Genomic DNA, 12,177 nt, shown 5'->3' on the forward strand with positions numbered 1-12,177 from the left:
TCGGCTTTTTGTAACTTGTACTTGAACGCCGCGGTTTCATTATTGTGCATTGAAAATAAAAGAATTTTATAGCATGCAATTACGTTACAGATCGACAGAATATCTACAGAACAGATACAGGCCGCGTTTGAAGGAGTCGGCGGCGAGATTGGCTGGCAATTGTTTGCGGAGGAAGGCGACATGAGAATGTATAGAAGGTATGAACATTTTTTTATTGTGGAACTGTAGATAGTGTCTTTAAAATTTTTAAGGCCTTTAAGGATTCTGGATATTTTAACCGGAATGGATGTAATATTAAGGTAGAAAGATGTATTTATAACTATATACGTAAACTATGATATTGAAAAACAATATAGCTTTTAATTTTTTTTCTGTTTGCATGTCAGTTTTGTAGAGGGTCACAGTGAAAAATAATATTTTTAAGAGCAAAAATGTATATAATACGTATACAAGACGAGACAATAATTTGAATAGAAACAAAAATAATATCAACATATGTATATATTCATATGGCCTTAAGCTTGGTAGGGAGGAGTGAGATGTTTTTGTTCAAGTAAACTTAGATTTAAGCATTTTTGAATAGCAATTTTTTACTTTTTATAACATTGCACATTGTCTGCTTAATTGTTGTGAGCATATTGTTGGTGTGTCTTTTATAAATAAATAAATAAAATAAATGTATATATGTGGCCAAACTAAACTTTACATAATGGCTACAAAGAAGTTTCAATAGCTTTTCATTTAAAAAACGCTTATCTGATGACATAATTTTGTATATCAAGTAAATAAATACAAAATAAAATTTACTTGTAAGCCTAAAGGTTATAGAATATTTAGAAAAATTACCCCCAAGGAAAAATATGAAGACCAAGCTTTGTTTTATAATTGTGATGAAAATGATAAAACCCAGAAATATGCGTGGTCAGCAGCTACATAATAATATCTTGGTTTACAGAGAGATGGAAGTGGACGGAATGGTGATGGATCCACTGAAGGCGATGCACAAAGTCCGCGGCGTGTCAGCCCGTGAGATGTGCCATTATTTCTTCAACCCGCGGTACAGATTTGAATGGGAGAGTAAGTTGTTCACTTTTATAATAAATTCTAAGTATTTTAATAGATTCTCATTACATTTATGAACTTAGAATGTGGCCACAAATATTTCATAATCTTTACTAGTAATTATTACATATAAGCCGTGTGGTCCTGAAATAGAATGGGCTATCCCTTCCTTTCTCGTAGGTGTCGTAAGAGGCAAATAAGGGAATTTAATGGTCCAGGAACGCAGGCAGCAGCGTCGTTCTTAAAACGTCATAGCCTAACTATGGTTACTAACAGGCCTTGCTAAGCGTGGCAACTATTAAAAATCCTATTGAAGGCCTATGTTTAGCAATGGACGGTTAAATGGACGTTGATATGACGATGACAATGATTTTTTAATGGATGATGGTATGGTATCCCCGCCTGCGCTAACGGTATACGCTGGCGGGACATCAGTGGGGGATGATAGGTGAGAATGAAAAGGCAGGTCAGTTAGTTCACCGTGATGAATACGCCTGGAATTCAGCACGTTATTTTCCAGGGGGGACCACCTGGAGGTCGACCTGACAGAGTATATTGCTTGTATTGGAACTAAAAATATATATAAAATTAAAGAAACGCACGAACAGGTAGTCTGCATTATTAACAATCCCTTTCCCCCTATGATAATGATATCGGAATGCAGTGTAAAAGATGTAAGTTTACAATTTATAAATTTTCATTAAAATCGGTTGATCGGTGTCGGAAATTAGCGTGAATGAATACGGTGCTACGGAATTTTTATTTATTAATTTTAGGTAACGCGAGTTTATTTTTTATCGCAGGCCATTGTTATAATTTCTCTTTATCGGTGTACCGACGTCATTGACAAAAGCATGCAGGAAGTTCCATAAAACGATTACAAATTGTGACAGTCAACATTTCCGGACAATGTTCCTTTGTATTCATGATCCATTCATATAATAATTTCGGTGACGTAAAATGGTGTCGATCCATTGTTTTCTTTCACCTAAACTAAAGAAATCTGGTCGGACCCGATGGGGTATTATGTCACTCTATTATGTCGTCAATTTTAGTTCGTTTTTGATGGTTCTTTTTTAAGTCAAGAGACGATTATCGTTGTTGTCATTATTTGCATATTAATCTTACCAAGATCGACTGCGATATGATTTAATTGCTGACTTAAAAAATGTGGGTATTCGTTTTTTTTATTAACGTGCCACCGATTGCTACAACTGTATAATAGTTAGACGACAGTGACGCTTTACACGAAACTCTAGGGTTTATTCAAGATAGGAATATGAACTATCATAATTTATTTGAATTATCGGCACCTCTCTCCCATTCGTGTTTCTGCCGTGAAGTAGTTGTGTTTGCATGGCTCTGTTTCGGTATGAAGGGTGAGGTATGGCAGTGAAATTGCTGCGTACATAGCCATTACAACTTAGTCCTGGTTCTGATCCTTAGTTAAGAATGATAACACATGGTATTATAGGCGACACAGTATACTCTGTTATGTCCATAGTATTGTTCATGTTTATAGGCGACTATTACCACTTTCCATCAGGTGGACCTCAGCTTGTTTGTCATTCTAAGTTGCATAAAAAAAATCAGGTCGACTTCCACCCAAATTCCTCTGGATACCATCGTGGTTATTTCTTGTTGTATTTTTTACGGTGGGTCAACTGATCTGCTTTTATCCTCATCCTTGTTTCCTCTCACTGGTGCCTCGAACGCGTATACAGATAGCGCATGTGGGGTTACCATTCCATTTTTACTCATTAAAAAAATATAGTTAATAACTATAATTTTGATTTCAGCAACACTGGAGACCATGAACATAGTAGAGGAGATATCCTCAGACGCGATGGTATTCCACCAGACGTTCAAACGGATCTGGCCGGCATCGCAGCGGGACGCGCTGTTCTGGTCGCACGTGAGGGCATCCGATGACCACACATACGCTGTTACTAACCATTCCACCACCAACCCTGAGTATCCGGTTAGTATAATTTTTTGAGGAGATGCTATTATATGCATATATATATATATATATATATATATATATATATATATATATATATATATATATATATATATATATATATATATATATATATATATATATATATATATATATATATATATATATATATATATATATATATATATATATATATATATATATATATATATATATATATATATATATATATATATATATATATATATATATATATATATATATATATATATATATATATATATATATATATATATATATATATATATATATATATATATATATATTAGCAGTATTTTGACAATATTGCCAAAAAAAAACACGAGTCGCAAAAGGCGCGTGTACAAAATGACAGTCGGAGATTGATGGTTAATAAGGAAGGTTCTGGAACTTTGGTAGAAATAGTAGTGGTCGATCTTCGAATGTTGGCAGTCACACACATACTAATGGTAGCGGAATTAAACAAGATAATTCTATTAAAATAATCAATAGAAAATGTGTGGAAAACAATACAAAAAAAAATCCTATTTCTGTCTGCTTTCATCCTCACCTATCATTCCTCAATGGTGTCCCGTCATTGTATACCGAAAGCGCAGTCGTGGTTACCATTCCATTATCACCCATTAAAAAAATACAGCTATTTCTGTAATATGAGTAAACTTAGTTTTACATACCGCTACTGATTTCACCCTGTATATTGTAATGTAATTGTTGTAATATAGTAAATCTTCTGGTAGAACAACAGAGGCAACGTGACCACTAATTGTATTATCTGATTAATCCTAATTTGTTAGGTGGATATTTGTCATTAGCCTGTTTAGTTTGGCTAATATTTATTTTTAGGGCTTCTATGGTTTCTGTGTTTCGGTTTGAAGGATGGGATATGGCAGTGAATTTACAGGGTACAGAGGAATAACACCTGAGTCCTCAGAAATGGCAACGCATGAATATGGGGGTATTCATACCCATTGGGGCATTGCCATTCATGCCCATGATACCTCATGGGTGAAACAGTATATTCTGTTATGTCCATGGTACTGCTCATGTCTATATGCGACGGTTACGACTTTCCATCTGTGAGCAGTGTGTGTCAGCTTATTTGCCGTTCTAAGTTGCATAAAAAAAAAATAGAAACTTACATGAAAAATAAACTTTTTTTTGGGAGAGAAAATTATATAAATACCACTATTATTATTATAAATGCGAAAGTTTATGACTATGGATTTGGATGGATAGATGTTAGTCTTCTGCGCAAAATTTACTGACTGTATTTGAACGATATTTGGTACTTGGTTACGTTGTATTCTATAAAACATAGGATATTTTATATACTAATTTACTTAGGCGAAGTCGCAGAAACCGGCTAGTAAGTTGTAATATTGTAATGCTTGTTGCAGTCTAACACGGGCGCGTGTATCCGCCTGTTCGTGACCGTGTGCCTGGCGTGCCGCAGCTCGTACCCGGCAGGCGAGCAGCCCACGCGGGACAACATCACCACCAGCATCGCCTACTGTAGCACAGGTACGTAGATAAAATATGTATTGTATTAATAGCCATGTGGTCCCGGTATAGAATAGGCCACCGTCTCCTTTCCCGTGGGTGTCGTAAGAGCCGACTAAGGGAGGGCGAGGTAAGGGTAGCAGCCTCTCTCATAAAACGTCTCTGAAACCCTGATTGCGTTTGCCAATGCGCTTGCCGAACGTGGCAACTTCTGGTAAAACCTTCTCAAGGAGGAGGCCTATGTTTAGCAGTAGACTGTTAGAGGCTGATATGATGATGAATGGAATGATAATCTCGCCTGCGCTAATAGTATACGCTGGCACCAATGAAGGATGAAAGGTGAAAATGAAAAGGAAGGTTAGTTAGCCAATTGTGATTACACTTAGAATTCAGCACAATGGTTTTTAGGGGGGACCACGTAAAGTTCGACCTGACAGGGTAAATTGCTAGCAATGGAACTGGTAGTCCACATTCCTGACAATCCCTTCGCCCTATGTACTCTATTTATTTATATGTCAAATTACATTGAAATCTGATCAGCCCTTTAACAGTGTCTGAATAATAAACATGTTTAAAGAAATTATGGCAGTGTGCCTACAACCTCTGTCCGATATATACACTGTATTGGAGAGCGATGGACTGTGATGAGGTGATAAATGATAAAAACACGAATTTTGGTATAAAACAGTCACCAAGCAAAAAAGAACATTGTCAAAAGGTGCAAAATATAAATTAAAACATTCTTAAAGTAAATCTGTATAAAAAAAGTATATAATAAAATGAAGGAGTTTGTATCGGCCGGTCGCCAATACACAGTGTATAACATTTGATATTTTTTGTTTTTATAATTTGTTTCGTGCAACATGTTCCCTCAGATTTTTCTCTGAGGATATATTTGATTTTAGTATATTAGTTTGAGTTTCATTTGTACCAACATCCTTGCACTCGCGTATTCATCATTATTAGGCACTACTGATATTTTCATATGTGTTTGTCAAATATTTCAGTTAATCCCGGTGGCTGGGCACCGGCCGGTGTTCTCCGGGCTGTCTACAAACGCGAATATCCAAAGTTCCTCAAACGCTTCACCAGTTACGTGGTTGAGCAATGTCGTGGTAAGCCACTCGCTATCTAGCGCCCGCACACCGCGGCTTAATCCGGCCATTCCGGCCACCCCGGCCACTCTAGCCACTATGGCTACGCCGCGGCCGTGTTGTCTATATGGCCAGTTTTTTTACAATGGCCGACTTATCTGGTAATATCGCAAGGTCATCAGAACTGCAGTGTTTCACAACGATCATATTAAAATTAGTAGTAACAGTATGGTATCCAAGAATAAGTCATAATTAAATTGACCAGTGTCACTTGCAGTGACCACCAATTGGCCAATACTGACCAAATAATAAACTGATGTAATGTTAGGTTGGTTACATTGGTTTATTGTATTTTGTTGAAATATGGAGCGTATTTCCTTCCATACTTTTTGCTGTATAAAGCGTGGAAAGTAACGTCTGGAACTTTCGAGTTCGGTAGATTTTATATCGTATACCAATGTAATAACGTAGTCTATAATCTATGTAGTTGCGATGAAAATCTTTGCCAAAAGGCGATATGTATTTTGTGTAATATACGCACTTATTTAGAATTAGTATTTTGTTCGAGAACATTGTTTATCATGTTATTTGGGTAATAAGTATTTCATTTTATCTATTATCAAAGATGACCGTTATTCGTATTTATATTGCGAATATCTTATAGACATTGTACTCTGAAAGACTAATATATTATTACAAATATTGTACAGATGAATCCTTTTGAATTGTACATATATTCTTTATACAAAATAAGCGTTAATATTGCCTGAATATATACCTAATTGGCCCTTCAAACTTACTGTAGATCAATAAATTCTACTCAGGAGTTAAAGACTATATTAAATATTTTATAAAGTCAAATAGACGACAAGATGATTTTAAGTACGATGTTGCATTACTATCAGGTGGGCCGTATACTAGTTTGCCACCCTCGTTGTGTAATCTATATGCATATAATAAAAAATAATATAATCCTATAATTAAAAATCACCGAGATATATTTAATGTTGTCCCCTAAATTGGAAATGAGAGGATAATAGAGATGCGAAATGACATATCCAAAAGGATTCTATTATTTCTACCTCTCTAAAATATACTCTTTTATCATACGTTATTCCTCTCCGATTTACACAATTTGTTGAATCTTTTCAAATGTAAAGTTGGTCGCCATATTTGTATTCTGAACTGTGACGCAATTTTGGTGCGAAAAATTAACATAGTATTGAAATGAACTTAAAATCTCAATAAACATATTTTAACTATTAGTATTTTGTCCATTTCTTTCAAATCAGGAATTTAGCTTAGAAGAAAGAAACGAAACTATTCTAATGGCTACAATAAGTTTATTTCTTGATTAACCAATGAGGGAGTAAATGTTTATAAATTGTTACAATTTAAAGAATTTATCTAACGATTGAATTAGTTATTCAGCCCACTATTTGTAAACGAAATGCTATATGAAATGATCTTCGGTGGCTGTGTTGGGAGATAAAAGGAGTATCCAGTACTTATCTCGTCCATATGTTATTCTTTTCATCTGTAAGGACTATACTACACTATCCAATCGTACCGTAATGCTAATTCCTGTCATATGCCAATTTAACTTATGGGAATCGACATTATAAATTTTATACTATTAAATATGACGCCTTCTTGTGTCAAGAGTTTCTATTCCAAAGTCCTCTGATGTGTATGCCGTTCATTATAGTAATCATCTTGTAGTTTTGAGTTCCATTCCTAAAACTGGACACCTAAAAATATTTCTTTAATGAAGGGATATTTAAAACCAATAAAAATGCGAAAAAAGCAAATAATTTTTGCGAGAGAGGTGCGTTTCAGGGTTTACCATTGTTTTTTTAAAAAAGTTTGTCAGTTTTACAAACATTATTTCTTGAATCGGCATGTTATACACGTTCCGTTACACGCTGCACATTTGACAGTGTAATGTAGTCCCTAAAGTGGTTGAGTTTAAATGTTGGGTGTTGTGTAAAGGAGTTCTAGCGTTAGTGGATTTGGTATGGTATTAAAGCTTGAATGGATTTTGAAATAAGGTTTTATAGCACTGCAATGTTGTTATCAAAGTGGTGAGCTCGCTCTTTGTTAGATAGCACGCTTGGCGAAGTGTGGCGAGATTTTGTGAAAACGGTAACAGTTAAGAATAATTGTAGCTATTCTGTCTTCAGTTATAGTCGTGAAGTAATAGGGTGTTTAAAATCGACGCTAATCGATGATGATTTGAGGTTAGATAATGTTGCAGTGCTTTATTAAAAAATAAAACTTGAGAAGGTACACGGAGTGTGGTATAGTGGCGTCCAAGATTTTTTATATAATTTTTAATCTTTTTAGAAAAAAAGGAGGCTCTTAATTCGATTGTATTTTTTTTTTAATTTTATTGTATAATATAAATTACTTAATACCTTCGCCAGTTGTGAATCCATTTAAGAGTGTTCATAACTTTATCTTACGGAACTGTGGCAATTATCTATGATTTCATTTTTTTTTAATTCAGGCTGATTATTGAAAAAATACTTTGTCTATGAACTAAAACGTTAATTATAGAATACGTTGCATACTATACGCTTACTTCATATTTTGTTTCGAAATTTTTTACATACGTTTTAGTTCGCTAGAAGAGAACTTTTTAAATAATATCACCTATAATCACTGAAAATAGTTAAATTTCATAAGCTAACGTTATGAGCGCTCGTAACTTATTCCTGTGTTGGTCTTATACTAATTTGGTCAAGATAGACATAGGTTTTCTTTTGGAATTTTTTAAAAAATGTATTTTATCTATTATTCTACATTTATGGTATTATCATATTCTTAGTGGGAATCGTTCACTACTACCGATTAACTTTTGATGCATTAAGGGGCAAGCCTTTATAATGCTATCCTTACTAATAATGGCATTTACCGTCTTCTATCAAATTATGTGTTTTTTATTCATGTATAAATTTTAATTACATTACTTTTATTGTTGTTTCAAACAGCATGGGCTTGAACGGTCAAATGACGACTATTTCACTTCAAAGAAATTTTATTGTTATAGTGAAAAAAACAAGACACAAAATATGATATATGATGATGTCTCCCGTTTCGTAGCAATAATAAGCCTCTTAAAGCCTCACTAGGGGCATGTTACACTATCTATGTAAGATCATATCAATTTAAAGAACTGTTGATGCAACTTAAATATGTGAATAAAGTCGATATAAATGACATGCAATTCAGTATAATTCACGATATTAAGCAAACGACTTGAACAAACCATAGACAACGGAATCTGCGCAGTAAATGCTGTTGTATGTGAAATATTTATTGCGCAGATCACGTGTCAAGATTTGTAACCACATTATTTGTTGTAATCTAAAGCAAATCTATACAGGATAGTATAATAAGTCTCTTATAGTGAGCGTTGCAAGTGAGTTTGTTATGATATTGGGGTGAAGTGAGCCTCGATTTGTAGTTATCGGACAGTTGGGTGATAGATCGATGTGTTCAGATAGATAGGGTCGCGAATTACGAGTATGCTGCATAGTTACTGTAAATTCATCTTAGATACAGGGTGGGCGCGATGTGACCATGACTAATATCGAAATAAGATACTTGCATTGTTAATATATTTTTAATCTGAATATCTACAATTTGTATATATATAAAATAATAATAATAATAATAATTAAACACAAAACCATATGGAAAATACTGTTTCTAATATATAAATCATAATAAGAAATTATACTGTTGTCTGTCTTTTTTATATTCATGAATGTTTATTTTTAAAAATAGACAGTGTACTTATAAATTTATTTATGAGAGTTAATTTAGTAACACTTGAGTATTTAGAGTTATTTGAAATATTATAAATAGCTTTGTATTGCACAATTTTTTTTCTAATTGTTTTGTAATGGATGTTTTGTGTAAGAATATATTTTATATAATACATTCATTCATATATAAATGAATATATTTTGTCTGTCAGCGAATTACAAATCCATCTAAGGTTAAGGTTACATTTCATCATATATTGAACTGCAACGTGGGGCATGAAAATGTGTATTTTTATTCGCAGTCCCACTAGATGGAGAAACTATTTCAAATGTGTCGCAGGGATTATTAACAATTTCTCCTTAGTCACCATCTGTATAAGGAATATCCACCTTATATCTAAGGATAAGTTGCATATCATTTTCTTCACTAATTTTAGATATTAGCTTTTGCTCAGTTTCTCGACTGTCACTGTTATTTTAAATTTGATAATATTTCTTGTTATGTAACGATTAGTTGTTTATTTTTAGTATTTAATATTCTTTATATGATTTTCATTCCGGCTTTCATCTATTTAATGTTTAGTTGGTACTGCTGTGTGTTACTCGGTTATTATTATACAGGTCTCAAATGATAATATGAAAATGTCATGCAATACGGGGTATATATAAATTCTTGCATTTATAGATACGCAATGTTGGAATTGTACTAAGTTATATAATACAAAGATGTTTTTTTAAATTATTGTTTATAATAAAATGTTTTTATGATGGACAATTGGTAGTTTATTTTCAACCTCCACTCATACTCGCACCTAGTTATGGTCTCAATACCAATAGACAACAAGTATTGTTTTCGAATTTCTCTAATGGTTTTAGCTACAGATGAGCTTTACAGTTTGACCGGAGATAACAGGGCAAATGCAGATGACACTCCAAATTCGCGGAATGATTTAGAGAAGCCTTTCGTTGTATTTTGCCCACCGGATACGACATTTTAGTTTGATGGCACCGCGAGATAGTTCGAACTTACTCAGGCCGTCGTATTGCGATTCCAACTTGAAGAGACAGGGGGATCGCTTCGAAGGCAATACGGTCCATAAAACGGTAATTTTAAAATGAAATTATCAAATTAAAATATTACGCTAGGAGCTTTGAGAAATAGCGCCACAAAACCAATATATCATTATATCGTCGTCAATTCTGAATTATATTTCATAATTATTTTTATAATAAAGAACATAGGCCTCCCCCATAAGGGGGTTTGCCAGTAGTTGCCATGCTTGGAAGGTGGGTTGGCAATTGCAGTTAGGCTTTTAGTGACGTTTTAAAATGGATGCTGCTGCCCATTCCTCTACCATTACCTTAGTCGCCTTACGACACCCACGGGAAAGAAAATGGCCTAATCTATACCGGGACCATGCGGCTATATATTGTGTTTGCTCTATGATTTTTTGGAGATTGAAGTACCACAGACCATAATCTACTTAAAGTGCACATACATTGTTAATATATGCTGAAGGCTGCGCGATAGAGCGAGATAGAATTATTAGTTGTTTGTTTATACCAATGGCGTTTGTTTTAACTGTCGTCTATGAGTCACAGGTATTTTTATGTAATATTTTGGTGTATGTAGCTAGTAATCTATTTATTTTGCTATATCTGGTAATAACTAGTATATTCTTATTTGAATTTATTAGCTAAAGTTTTTTGAAGCGTAATTAAATAAAAAGATATATATTGTAATTATTCCTTTATTTACAACACTTAACAATTTCATTCAATTCGTATTATTCAAACATAGACATTCATTCAAAAACTTATTTCATGATATATTGCTCAAGTTCTAATGTTTTTTCGAGATAAAGATTGAAATTAGAAGAAATAACGAAGTTCGAAAAAAAAGAGAAATTAACACTAGCAATAGATTTATTAGACACGACACTTTTAGAAATAAGAGGCATAGACAATAAATATCAGATCGAAACGAAAAATATATGTATAAATTAAAACTTAAGCAATACATGGTAGTAAATTATACTTATCCATCGCTTTAATTTTACGTTTTAGACGGTACCAGTCGGGTCAAAAATTAATATTTAGTTTCCGAAAAAACTTGGCTTCAGAGGGCGCCACTTTTATTCGTTATTAGTAATTTAAATATTTAGCAACTATAAAATAAGAGCGATGAATATGTATATTTGAATGTATTTCTACATGAAATCTCATTATTAATGAATAGATAACATTAATTGGTACATACAGCGCATATCTTTCGCATATAAAATTCACAACAATTGAATTTCATGTCCACATTCATTTATGGGGACCAGCCCCCGTAATCTTATAGATAAATTACAAACGGACTAACTTAATTGTAACTCAATAAACATTCAGTTGGGTTAGGTCTGGATGTTGGTTTTGGAATTCGCCAGGGGATTGATCTATTTATTTAACTATATGTATTTGAAACGTCCACAGTCCAACATCCATTAAAAATACAAAGTTAAGATAAATTGAGCTAACTATTAAACTTTAAATAACAATTATACAATGTTAGTAGCCATAAAAGTACGTTTTGGTAGATTTTATTATTTAAAATATGTAAACACTGAGATTGAACACGGCTATATAGTACAATCAATATTGGAGTAGCAAAATTCACTTCAAATAGGTAATATACAATATATAATATTAAAAGTTTCCAATATTGAAGTATGTATATTTACTTTAGACCGATATAATATAT

General features: G+C 33.3%; 1 protein-coding gene across 1 annotated transcript in view; it reads left to right on the forward strand.

Annotated features, from left to right (window-relative positions):
* Nucleotides 1-10,206, forward strand: part of LOC113521979 (ceramide transfer protein) — a 43,224-nt gene extending 33,018 nt beyond the window's left edge. The window contains exons 8-12 of the mRNA XM_026907680.3: nucleotides 91-197; nucleotides 956-1,077; nucleotides 2,862-3,043; nucleotides 4,462-4,585; nucleotides 5,572-10,206. Of these exons, the coding sequence (XP_026763481.1) occupies nucleotides 91-197; nucleotides 956-1,077; nucleotides 2,862-3,043; nucleotides 4,462-4,585; nucleotides 5,572-5,699 (663 nt within the window). The 3' untranslated portion in view covers nucleotides 5,700-10,206. The remainder of the gene's footprint in view (nucleotides 1-90; nucleotides 198-955; nucleotides 1,078-2,861; nucleotides 3,044-4,461; nucleotides 4,586-5,571) is intronic.
* The last annotated feature ends 1,971 nt before the right edge of the window (nucleotides 10,207-12,177 follow it).

Source organism: Galleria mellonella, unplaced genomic scaffold, assembly GCF_026898425.1.
Source record: "Galleria mellonella isolate WM207_F2 unplaced genomic scaffold, CSIRO_AGI_GalMel_v1 utg63, whole genome shotgun sequence".
In the NCBI taxonomy this organism is placed as follows: Eukaryota; Metazoa; Arthropoda; class Insecta; order Lepidoptera; family Pyralidae; genus Galleria; species Galleria mellonella.